Source organism: Sceloporus undulatus, chromosome 4 (genome assembly GCF_019175285.1).
Source record: "Sceloporus undulatus isolate JIND9_A2432 ecotype Alabama chromosome 4, SceUnd_v1.1, whole genome shotgun sequence".
NCBI classification, from domain to species: Eukaryota; Metazoa; Chordata; class Lepidosauria; order Squamata; family Phrynosomatidae; genus Sceloporus; species Sceloporus undulatus.
This window is the reverse complement of record NC_056525.1, coordinates 20,368,257-20,381,622: the sequence shown is the minus strand read 5'-3', so window position 1 is coordinate 20,381,622 and position 13,366 is coordinate 20,368,257. Positions and strand designations below refer to the sequence as shown.

Below are 13,366 nucleotides of genomic sequence, written 5' to 3'. Positions count from 1 at the left end.
GCTAACTTTAAATATCTCGAGGGATGTCATTCAGAATATGGAGCCAGCAAGTTTTTTGCTGCTCTAGAGATTAGAACATGAACCAGTGGCTTCAAATTACAAAGAGAGTTCCCACATAAACATTAGGAAGAACTTCTTGACTATAAGAGCTGTTTCAACAGTGGAACAGACTGCCATGGATGGCTAGCGTATTCTTCTTTGGAGTGCTTTAAACAGAGATTGGGTAGCTATCTTTTGGGAGTGTTTTAGTTGTGTTTCTCCACAACAGGGTTGGACCAGGTGATCCTTGGGGTATCTTTCAGCTCTAAGAGTCTATTAGGTGAGGGGGGGAAATGAGATTTAAATAAAACAAACACATATATATGCAAAATGAATGTGTTTTTTTTAAAACCATGTAAAACCACATTTATTTGGTTAATTTATACAAACATCCATCTAAAAACAACTGCTCTAAAGAAAAAAAGACCCAAAATGTATATTCCTTTATTTATTTTTTACCAACAGTTGTTAATAAATACTTTATTAAATAAGGAAACAACATGTGTTCAAAGGAGAGATGAATAGGTATTTTCTTTCCTGAATCTGACTGAGAAAAGAGGAAATATAGAGGCTGAAATAAATAAATTTGATCTGCTTTTGTGAAAACTATTTACACAAACATGTACAAACAGTGGCGCTTACACAGAGATTTGCAGAATGCCTGCCATTTATTTAATGTGGGACATGGGAGGATGGAGAATAGGAGAAACTACCCCATTAAACAATATCTCCCAATAAAATCTAAAAATTGTAGTGAATACAGTGAAATACTTTATGAAGTGTGGCCTATCATATACAGAACATCCACCAGTTATGGACTGGAACACAAGGCACTAAGGTTCACCCATATATTATATACAGACACCCTCTGAAGGTGTTTTTTTTAATGTATTGCATTAGCATTAAAAGAAGCATCCAAGTTCCCTGAACAAGGCTCACTGAACCCCTAGAAGTATATAATAATACATTGAACAAACCTGTAATTATGTACCAGATCATTGTTCATCTCTCAGAGGATGAAACACTGGCTGTTTTGAACTAAACTCCCAGAAGCCCTGGGAAACCTGGTTCAAAGAAAGGCACATTTTAGAAGCTCTGCCACATCTAAATCCTCACTCTACCAGCCAAGCAGGCACCATTTCAAAGCTGTTTGGGAAGACAGAAAACATCACAGGCAACCAGTTCCATGTCTTGGGCAATCCTATATTAACATGCCTTTCAGGGCCTTTCTGTTCTCCTGATCATCCAGTTGGGCACAGTCCTGCTCCCAAGAGCAAGAAGACCAGGGTTTCCAAAGAAAACTGGAAAGGGTTCTCAGACCTTTAATGGTTGTGTAGAAGAGGGAATTTCAGCTGGTGTTGCTGTTTACCTGGTGCCCGTTCCAACTATGATTTAAACTGATTTGCTGATTGGTTTATATGTGCATCGTTCACACTGGAAATGATTTCAGACCCAACTGCATTTGGTTTAAACTGAGGTGAAACAAGGCAAATGCAGTACCCCCCAACGTGAAAATGGAAAATCACTGATATTCAAGTCCTATTGGCTTGAATGGCAGGGTGTGCCTGTGAGCACCACATTTTGTCCCCTTCCATTTATTACCTGTGTACTACCCATAACAAATTCGATGTCCATGAAAATGGAGGGACGACTGAACAAAAAAAAGCTCTTTTCAAAAATTGATCTTTTGGTGGTTCTTTTGAAGAGAATCAATTTGCAAGTGTGTTTAACATGTGTGAATGACGTTTGGATCTCAAGCACACCGTGCTGGAGGGGAGGGGCTAATGGCAGACAGGTGGAATCCATCTCATCCAGGTTTTGGGGGAATCTGCCATTCTCCCCCCCCCCCCCCAGCGCTGAGAGTGATGTCTTTTGACTACTGTTGTGTCTTTATTTTTCATTTTTAAACACTGCCAAGTGGTCCCTGTGAATCAATATGCTCATGGTCTAGTTGTTTAGAATTTCCCCCTGTTCTCCCGGAATACTTTCAAGAGGTGAGACAACTTTTTTGCTGCTTGGGGAAGGGGGTTTAACCTTGTCTTTTTCTTTTTAAAAATTAATGACAGAATCTATGATCACCTGCAGTCCTGTAGGATCCCTAGAGTGAGTAATGTGTCTCCACAAGGCTGAGTGACTGGAAATAGCAATAGCAGATACACAGGGCTACACCTACAAGTCCTTGTGTCTCCGGAATGATGCTTGCTTGTGTCACCAATGATGGGTAGATATGCATCATATGATTGTCATTTTAAATAAAACTTGGGATGGATCGATTGCAATAGATACTGAGCAAGCATTACGTAGTGGTGCAAATCCTAGTGGGAATGACAATCATGTCAGAAGAGACAGGAATTCATGAAATAATGAAATCATTCACTTCCCTAGTGGGAACTACACATCAACCTGATTTGATTCAGCAACTCGGTGTCGATTCAACTCACAAACCGGTTTAAATGCAAATACATGAACAGGCCCCCGATTTCATGTCAAGAAACACCTGTTGGGATTCCCTCTTCTACACATCTATTAAAAGTACAGGAGCCAGGTTCCGTTTTCAATCTGGCAATCCTAAAAAAGGCAAGCAAGCAAGAAAAAAAAAAGCAACCAAATCCAACTCCCACTTACTTTACTGCTCTGTTCACCCACTGATCTCAGGTGGGAGGAGAAAGTGCCCTCTTTAAACACATAGGATAGGGGCCGAACTTGGTAGGGAGACCCATCAGATAGTTTGAATCCTTGGTAGATGCCTGAACCTTTTGCCTGGGCATGTTTTCTAGCCCTCTAGGAACAGCCTCATGAAAAATTAAATATTTCTTTCTCAAGGCATCATTATAGTCCATTTGACACCAACATGCTCCTCTGACCCCCTATTTGCATGTTTACAAATCCCAAGTGATAAAGGGTTAACTAGGCCCATGCTTTAGGTCTCAAAACATGCCTACCTGTTTAAAGTTATTTAATTTATAATGATTGTGTTTAGGGAGTTGTAAGTAATGCTGTCTTGAAAAGGATGGGCATATCACCATGTAGACCAAACATTTCCTGTGAAGCCTTCGACCTCACATTCCCTATGTTCTCTGTTCCTCTTGGGAGGAGATGAGACATGGAAAACTACAGGAAAAGCTTCCATACAGTGACTGTACTGAGACTATCATGAGCAAAAGCTACTCATCACTTTCTAGTCCTCAGAATCCCTGAGCCATTCACTTTGTCCCAAAGACCACTGTGGAAGCATGCAAGAAATCAAAGTAATGCAACTCTGCAAATGTTTTGTACATTCATGACTATATAATATATTTTCAAGGCTGCATTTTTTTTGTAGATGTGACTTCTACTATTTCTAACTGCTAAATAAAATACTTGGACCGTGTGTGGGTTTTTACAATGGTCTGCAGGACAGGAAATGCAATTCAACTATATCACTGACAACTAGGATTTCAACAGGGATAGGAACTAATTAAAGTCAATAGTTATTCATTACGCTTAAAAAATTCTAATGGAAATGGGTAAGTTAAAATTAATTTTAAAAATTAAGTTAGAATTTCAGCCTCATCATTAATTTGTCAGATAAGAGATCATGCTAAAGACACAACAAATATAACAATTCCCAACTTATTATTTTTCCAAAGCCCAGTTCTCTTGGTTTTTTGAAAACTGTTTCTTGCTCTTCTTTAGTGTCCTAGGTCTGGTGCATTATAATATTTTAGCCTTGCTTATTGGTTCAATGTGATAGATTAATTAATTCAAGGTTTAAGAAAAATTAAACCAGCAACCAGTATAAGAGTAGCTTAGAACAAGGATTGGTTTTCTTTGTGTCCAGGTGGATTGCCTATGTTTTACATCAGAGAGTGTATACATGCTTCTCATCTGTCCCAGGAAGCTGAATTCTGAAGCTCTTACCCTGAGACTTTTGCTGGGATGAGATTATAAGGGAGGGAGGAAAAGCAAAGCAACAGAATGGTTTTTGGTGGGGTGGATGAAAAATGTATTTTCTCAAAAAATCATTCAGTTGTTTCTTTCTCTCCAAGATATGGAGAAGGCAGAGGGAATCAGATTATAGAAAGCTCCCCCCCCCCCCGCCCCAGCCACCTCATTCTACAATGGTCTTATAGTGCAAACATTTAATGTAAAGTTAAATTGTGATTTATTTCTCCCCTTCCTAATATAAAGCATTGAACTAGATTTTTCAGCTTATTAACAACTAAATTAATTAGCACTTTTCTACTAACTTTCCTATTTTTGGATTTCAACAGTCAGCACTCCATGTTTTTAAGAAGACTTCACAGCCATAAAGGTTTTCAGATAAGAAACACAAAACCCACCTCCTCCCCATAACACTTAGCAATCAGATCTCTAGTGCTATTCATTTGTTCTATTAAAAAGTATGTCCATGGAATAGTAGAATTTAGTTATAATTGTTAATAGTCCTTGTTGGATATATCCTCTGTGAGATTAATCCTTTTGAAAAGGCATGTAGTGAGCATCAATCCCTCTTCTGGCAATATATCCCATAAATGAAGTATGTGTTGTGTGAAGACATACATTCAATGTCCTCTCCAAAAGCAACAAATCAGCTTCACTGAATTACGTACCTTATTCCGGTATTAGGACTAAAAAAGAAACTTTTCTCTCCCCACTGCACAAAAAGGTTTATAAAATTATAACACTCCTTACCCATGTGCTATTTTTTCCTAGAAGGAAAAGTCTTCAATGGACTAATTTTTCCTTGTAAGAAATGTCTTCTTCTCTGTAGATCATTTTGGTTGACCTTTGTACATTTTCTTGCAATTCTACAAGCTTTATGATATGGGACAACCAGTATTAAAAATGTGGTTTCACCAAAGATTTAGATAATGGCATATTATTCTTGCTATTTCACTTTCACCCCCTTTCCTAATAGCACTGGGAAGACATCGGCCCATTTCCTTTCACCTTCATTTCTAAACAGTTCATTTTGTACCTTTCCCTTTGAAACGTTTGTGCCCAACCCCAGTTTTGAACAAGAAATAAAAACAGTGCTTCAAATACAGATAGAGCAATACTCAGCATCACAACAGCTGTAATGCATCTCATATTCTGGAAACGGTTTTACTTGTTGAACCAAGTAATGATATTGGCTTTAATACCAACTTATTGACTCATGTTCGTTTTGTTAACCGCTAGAGCTACTAAGTCTTTGTTAGACTCACCAGTACCTGCCCAATTTCCCCAACTTCTGAGCATTTGGTTCTTTTGAATTTATTATTCCACTCCAATGTTCTGAAGGTACCATCTATCTTTGGTGTTGCAATCCCTCTTAGTCCAGTCCAGTCCAGTCAGAACATTTAATAGGCATCTCGTTCACATGTTCATACACAGTAGTAAGATATTTTACTCTTTGCCCATTATGATCCTATGTGGAATGCTGTTGCACATTGCTTTCCAATCTCAGAGAGATTAATTTATGGTTTAGCTTCTCATATGCTTTATGCAATGACAGTATTTCAGCCAAGAAGATTAATCTGAGGTGTGACCATTGCTAACTGCAAACTTTAGTTTGTGAAGTTGAAGTGACCCAATGAACAGAGGAAAATTTAGGGAAGCTGAGAATAACAGTATTTTCTCATTCCAGTTAAAACTGCATGGTTACTGTTGTGCTAAATTGTTGGTGAACAGGGAACAAGTCTTCAAATGTTACTGTCCATTCAAAGGAAATTGTATCACTTCACCCTTCTCCAGCCAAAGCCCCCAGTGTTTAATGGTATAACTCTGCAAGTGTACATGAAGTTAAGTGAATTGCACTGAAGATAGCTCACCCATGAGTCTACTCTGCCCATGCAGTCTGAACTACTACCAGTGTGTTTTGGATGGGAATGGGTAAACAAAGTGTGCATGTTATGTGTCACTGTGATTTTGGATTTATAGTGCTATCTGTGCTTTACAGTGGGGAACACATTGGATAGCTGAAGGCACCAGGCTCAATGACTGGGACCTACTTTGCATAAACAGCACAACTGCTTTGGAAAAAAAGCATCCCAAACATGGAGCACCATGGGAAAGATGAAAATAATCATAACAACAACAACAACAACAAAAGGTCAGTATTCACATATCCCTAGTAATTTTAACAGAATCTCTGTTTCTCACAGGCAGCATCATTCACACATTTTAATTCAAACAATTCATTTCTCTAAGAGTAACTTTGATAAACCTATGCACATGTGTACACACTCAAACACTCATACACACACTTTTCTCACCACAGAGATGGCTATGTTTTTTGTTTTTTTTTAAAAAAAAAGGTTTGTTCCCCTTGACAAAGCACTTTCAGAGAGGTTTTGTTTGCCTTACAGAAGTGCAGACCAATTTGCAAAACTGATCCTTGGTCCTTATTTTCATTGTGCATCAGTTTGTGGAATGATGTTCATTCAAAAGCAAAAGCCAAACTCACTCCAGAATGCCACTTCCATCTGGAATTCTTTCTTGACTCTATGGCCTTGTAAGAAATGTTCTTCGTAAGAACTGTGGCAGGGTTGTCTTGTTCTTTAGCAATCCATGTTCAAAACCAAAAAACTCCAACAACTCAACAACAGTACAACCTTGCCTATTTTGCAAACCATGTTGTCTTTCCACTGTGGGATGTTTAATGGCAGCCACAGGCTCGTACCACCATGTTTCGATATTTCTTCAAAATGACATTGGAGCTATCATCGAAGTAGAGGACTGAGATGGCGTGGAGCTGTGTTGGGGCACAGCAAGGCTTCGGCACAGTGTTGGGGTTTATAAAGTGAACCTGCAGAGCAAATACATTACAAGGCATCAGAAAGTTTACATGCATTTCCCACACTCAGGGGAACCTTTAATATCTAATACACATTTGCAAACTACTAGGGTATAGTGAATTGCCCTCCTTATACACCTTACGATGTCCCCCAGTTCAGTCCCTCAACCCCTGGCAGTTGCTCCCTTTTAAAGTACCCCCTCAATGAACAATTAGCAAATCTGATTTTGGGACTTATTAATACCTTCCAGGTTTCCTGGGAATCTTTTTGTTTGTTTGTTTAAAATTAACATGGAAGAGATTCTGCTAAAGAGATGAAAAAGATTTTAAAAGGAGCTTACCAGCGTTTGTACAATAGCATGATTTGTAGCATTCATGTATGAGTTTAATGGAAAGGCACATTCTCCTTCGCAGTAATATGCAGCATAGCCTTCTGGAGCAATTATCCAGTCCTAAATTAGATCAGACAAAGCAAGAGAGAGGATTATATATAAAATCTATAAGGGAAGTCATTACTCTTAAATCTTTCCAAGCAGACCAGTATAAGTATTTCAAAGTATTTGGGGAAACTGATCCATCCTAACTTCTGGACATACAATATTAAAGCTGAATAGCAGGAAAGCAAGTCAAACACAGAAGTCAGGACCAAAGAGCCAATCAGGACCAAAGGACAAACCAAGAGTCAAAGCTGAGAATGAAGCCAAAAATATAGGATTGAAGTCAAGACAGGACTGGAGCAAATCAAGCCCTAAGGACAAACTTTGGGTCTTTCGTCCTATACAGTTATAGTGCCATGATTCCATTTTAAATCTGTCATTGTTGCATCCTATGAAACCCTGGGGTTTATAGGTTGCTGAGGCACTAGAGCTCTCTGGCTCAGAATTCTAGTGTCCCCTAGTCCAGGACAACTGGTCCTGTTTTGCGTCGGTCACACTGTTGGTTTCCATATGTAGAAATGCTACCGCAGCCCCTTGCTGAATATGAACATCACAAAACTGCTCAATTCTATTTCCTGCAAATGTGCATTTGCTTACAAAGATATAAGACTCTTACTAAATGCTGGCTAGTAGGAGTAGTAGTAGTAGATTATTGTTGTTGTTGTTAAGGTTATTATTATTATTGAGGAGGAGGAGGAGGAGGAGGAGGAGGAGGAGGAGGAGGAGGAGGCAGACATTATGATAACACAGAAGCTAATTCCTACCCAGAATAAGATTACAGTACCTGCCAGCCGAGGTCCCTGAAACTGACATAGAGCTCATGTTTCTTGCAAGCTTGTCTCTGGTCGCTGCTGCTGTTCTCTGAATTTGGAGAGTAGGAGAAGGAGGATGGGGAGAAAAGCATCAAACCAGTATGTTAGCTCAAGCTGTTCAAATTTCCAGAAATGCTGAAGCCATGGAAAAAAACATTTTTTTCTGTTGTTGTTTTCTTAATACAGACATTTATGGAAAAACTGAAAATTGCAATATTAGCTCACACACCCTTTACAGAGTAAAAGTAATTTCCTTACCTTTGGAACAAAGAGTTCATAATATTTAACTCTGGCAAAACAATTATCATACACACTGCACAAATAATCCAGTTTGAGACCACTTTAACTGCCCTGGCTCAGGGAATCCTGGGAATTGTAGTTTATTGTAGCACCAGAGCTCTCTGACAGAGAAGGCTATATATCTCATAAAATTAAAATTCCCAGAATTCCCTAGCATCGAGCTACAGCAGTTAAAGCAGTCTTAAACTGGATTATTTCTGCAGTGTGTTTTGGACCAACGTGAACTTTTTTTAAAAAAGTGCTTTTGCTACAAATAGAGCCTACATGGTTCTTGACTATAGCAGGGACGTAGCTAGGTTTTAGGAAGGGGGGGGGGTCCAGACTAAGTGCCATCATTATAATGGGGCTTGAGTGCGCGGCGGCAGCACACACACCATTCATTTTCTAATGAAGGGGGGGGTCCGGACCCCCAGAACCCCCCCCCTGGCTACGTCCCTGCTATAAGGGACCCCAAAGCAAGGGGTTTGGCCGTTTGAGCAACAAGCAAAACAAAACTGCACAATAAAACAGTCCTATCATCACATGCGTAAACAGAGAAAACTATTTGTCTTTGAAGTTCTCCATAGCAAACATAATGCATTCATAGTTTTTTGGGGTTTTTCGAGCTAGTGGCCATGTTCTAGAAGATTTTCTTCCTGACGTTTCACCAGCATCTGTGGCTGCCATCTTCATCTTTCTCTGCCCAAAAACCACAAAAAAGTCGATGCCGGCCATGAAAGCCCAACTTCACATAATGCATTCATTTCCAAAAATAACTGAGAAATGGAAACCGAGACCAGGAGTCCTACTGATCTGGTACTGGCACATAGTCTTACATAAAAATCCTCCTCTCACATCGTATTAGAAAACATTTCTTGCAGTAAATCGTCTTCAACATTATTCACCGTAATCAGCTCCATTGGCTTTGTGTTTTTCCAACACAATTCAAAATGCTGGTTATGACCTTTAAGCCCTGTATAGTCAGCTCCATGTTATCTGCAGTGCTTTCTCCCATATCAGCCAGCCCTTTTCTCGGCCCACCACCCTCACAGGTACATCTGGTGGAGAGCACAAGAGAGGACTTTCTCAGTAGCTGGCTAGGGTTTTTTGAGTGGGTGAGCAACATAAAATCTCCAGTGGACTTCTCTGAACTCTCTAGCGAGTGTTAGAGATAGTCTGTGTCCCTGTACTCATGAAACTACAAATGGCATCAAAACTGGACATGTTCTGCCTGCAGAAGATAGACTGAGGGGTTAAATGAATGTACTCTTTACTCAAGGGCTGTCCACAGATAGGGGTACAGTTTGCTCCACTGCTGCCTCAAAGGGTAGGACTTGGGAATAACACAAAAAACTGGCTTCCTTGAAATTTTGTATGTTCTTTTGGGAATTTTGACAAAGGGTCCTGGGACACAGTTGTCCACCTCTGCTCCTCAAAATATTTTCACTAGTTATCTATGAGGGGGATTTACATGTGTATAATTTATGCATATTAAGCATATGCACAGTTTTCTCCCATATATTTTTTTCTGTAGCTATACTTTCTTGAAAATGTTTCTGTTTCTCTTTCATATAAGAAATGCAAGCAGCTACAAAAGTAGGGTTGCCATAACCGGTTGCAACGCGGGTTTCCCGGTTTTGGCGCACCTGCCCGGTCACGGCCGGGTGCAGCCAAAACCGGGAAGCCCGGTTGCAGCGGGGTTGCGGGGCAACCCTGGGCCCCTCGCTGCCCTCCTCCTCCCCGCCATGGCGCGCGGAGGAAAAGGAGGGCAGCGAGGCTTGAGGCGGAGGGAGGCTGCAGGAGTGGCGCCCTCTGGGCGCATCCGCGCCAACCTCCCCGCTCCCTGCAGCCTCCTCCCTCCTTCCTGGCCTCCGCGGGAGGCCAGGAACGAGGGCGAGGCTACGGCGCTCGCCGGGGGGCTCCTCGCCTCCTTCCTGGCCTCTGCTGGGGCCAGGAACGAGGCGAGGCCCGCGGCGTTCGCGGGGGGGCTCCTCGCCTCCTTCCTGGCCTCCGCTGGGGCCAGGAACGAGGTGAGGCGCGGCGCTCGCCGGGGGCTCCTCGCCCTTCCTGGCCTCCCGCGGAGGCCAGAACAGGCGAGGCCGCGGCGCTCGCGGGGGCGCCCACCTCCTTCCTGGTCCCTGCGGGGGCCAGAAACGAGGCGAGGCCCCGATCCTGGCCCTCGATCGCGGCGGGGCCAGGCGGGGAGGGAAAGCCTCCTTAGTGGAGGCTTTCCCTCGCGCTGGCCTCCCCCCCGCCGCGATCGCGAGGTAAAATGTAGGACATATTTTCACATGTAGGACACATTTTTGTGTGTCCTACATTTGAAATTCGGTCCGACATTTTCCCGGTTGTTTGAGGTCCGGCGCTATGGCAACCCATACAAAAGGCACTGAAACCCTGACCCAGTGAAATTCAGGGGCATCCTCAATCTCATCAGCTTCTGAGATTCACCAAAAATGGCCTTACACACGTTCAAGCACATATTTGAAGCAACACACGGATATAAAATAAATCAGTAAAACAAATGAAATAAAAGTTTCTAGCCTTTAGGGCTGCAGAGATGAGTCTGAAGCTTCTTCATTCCTGTCCATGTTTAATCAAGAATACTGTGTCTCTTGATCTAGTATACTGCATTTATTAGCATGAACTGCTAGGCTTTTATTTATGAAATACTGGCATGAAAAATGCTTTAAATTGTGTACTAATTTTTACTACTGGCCTATTTTTAAAAATAGTCTTGTCCTGCCATCAGTAAGAAGGTCAGATGGTTTTCTTGAAGACCATTCCAGAACTTAGGCAAAGCTAGGCACATGTTCGGACATCATGCCTCAAATATTGGCAGGATGAAAAGTAAAAAAAGTGTTGTAGTGGTCAATTTTGGAGTTCAGGTGCTCATTGTAATAGTTCCCCTAATCAGACCCTCAACAGAAGTCCTCACTTCCAGTTGGATAGATCAACAAACAAAGAGTTTTTTTTTCTTTTCACTACAGACATATATTTTGTAACACTAATGGGATTTGATTACCTAATGCAACCCTAAGCCATCTTCTAATAGTTTGCATCAGAACAGGGATAACTCACAATAATATATTAATACTAGAAAAGATCCACTTCCTCCTCAGCTGCTTGCATCTGATGAAGCAGTCTTAGATCTTAAACACACCACAGAAATAATTCCGTTTGATGCCATTTTAATTGCCATGACTCAGTACTAGGGAATCTTGGGAACTGTAGTTTGCTGTGGCACCAGAGCTCTCTGACAGAGAAGGTTAAATGTCTCACAAAACTACAGTTCCCAGAATTCCCTAGCATTGAGCCAAGGAAGTTAAAGGGTGTTTTGGACCTTAGTCTGCAAAAGCTTGTGCTACCTCAGTCTCAATGGTGCTACAAGAACCCCTTGCATACTACCCTGGCTACTGTGATGCCTGCAGCTCATCTTAAGGAAATCAGGAAAGCCTGAGAGGGGTGGCAAATGATAACATTGTCCATGCTGATCAAAAATTGACTTTGTGAGGTTTGGCCACACTACAACCCTGACAAGCCCTCTCCCAAAGATCTCAGTATTCAAGCAGGCTCATTTTGGAAAGGCAGTCAAAGTGTACAGGTTGCTCTTATCTGTGACTATTGTGAATACAGTTTGAGGACAGGGATGAAACTAGAGACTACTTAATCACTGTTAACACAATTCTCCATCATTAATCTTATGGAAAACACACACCTACTGCTTGCATACCTCCAAGATTTGACACCCGAAAAGCTTCTTGGTTCTTTGGTGTCTTCGATCGGTTCTGGTTGCGCTGTTTGCCTCCTGCCGAACGAATACTTCGGAGATGCACTTCAGTAGCTTTGAAGAAAGCCACTGTGAAAGGCTGTTTGTTTTGTGGGCCATGCCTTCCAATTAGACCAGCTAATGTGGGGTTGATGCTTTGTCCTAAGGACAGAAGAGGGAGCAGAGGAAAACATGTTACATTTGGTTATGATAAGGATTTCCCCCCCCCCCCCCCCCAGCTTCTATTAATATAGGAATAGTAAAAGCCAGATAGACTTACAACCTCTGTGGCCAAAGTGCTAACACCCTTACCATGCCCTTCACCATTTCACAGATGAAAAATGGGAGACTCGTGGTCAAGCAACACCAGAGTTTGTGGTCAAGGTGGCAAAACTGATTAGTGAGGAAGAGAATACACATGATAGGAGAAGCTGCAGCAGTTTGCTTTTTCCTGAGCCTATCAAAAAGTATAAGAGTCTGCCCCCTCCACTCATCTCTCCTTTGCTGCTGAGTTAACTGAGCAGAAATAACTTTTGCACTTTAAGCTCCGATTGCATGGTTGAAGTAAACGGAGGACTGAGGAGATAGTGGGAACAACAGAGGATTAATCAGGGCCATACCTGCCAATCAGGACAGTAAAATAGTATGCTTTCCATATGTTCAACTATCCCTTAAGATTTGTTCCCTGAGATTAATGCAACTTCTCTCTCAAGGGGTGGCTCTGCACAGCAAACTTCATTTTCATATCTCAGCATGCAAACCGGCTGAAGCAAATGCTTCCGCTAAACGTTACATCATGCCAGGTCAAGCTCAATATTAGAGTTCCCTGCTGTTCTTTTTTTTTTTTAAGAGGGGTTTCTGTGAGTTCACCAACCTATAAATTGATGTGATCCTATAAAAAGGGACCATAAAACCATAAAACCAAGCCCAGTGGAACACTAAATTCTCATTGGAAGGTTATTAGCTGAAAACAAAAATGCCTCGTCTTAAATAAAAGGCTGATGCAGCCCTAGATTGAATGCACTGGAGGGTAACCAATGCTGTCTTTCATACTGGATAGGCACACTGAATTTGGGAATACACAAATCTTCCCCAAACTAGGATCCTAGAATCCTCCACCACACTGGCAGAAGAGTTCCAGGACTTGTACTTTCCTACATTTTTCCCTGGTTCAGTGGCTTGATCTGAATGCTAGAGCATAACTAGACAGAGTAGAGAGCATGAACACTGGCTTATTGTTATCTAATCAGAATCCTGGTATTTATACCAG

The 13,366-nt window shown here is 41.6% G+C and overlaps 1 protein-coding gene across 2 annotated transcripts in view; it reads right to left on the bottom strand.

Annotated features, from left to right (window-relative positions):
* Positions 1 to 374: 374 nt before the first annotated feature.
* Positions 375 to 13,366, bottom strand: part of BMP7 (bone morphogenetic protein 7) — a 122,508-nt gene continuing 109,516 nt past the window's right edge. Inside the window, exons 4-7 of one of the 2 annotated variants that reach the window (XM_042461810.1) lie at positions 12,046 to 12,258; positions 8,021 to 8,097; positions 7,141 to 7,251; positions 375 to 6,811 (exon numbers count right to left, since the gene is read on the bottom strand). In XM_042461810.1, coding sequence (XP_042317744.1) covers positions 6,662 to 6,811; positions 7,141 to 7,251; positions 8,021 to 8,097; positions 12,046 to 12,258 — 551 coding nt within the window. In that variant the 3' untranslated portion in view covers positions 375 to 6,661. The remainder of the gene's footprint in view (positions 6,812 to 7,140; positions 7,252 to 8,020; positions 8,098 to 12,045; positions 12,259 to 13,366) is intronic. The other variant, XM_042461809.1, reaches the window with a different exon arrangement.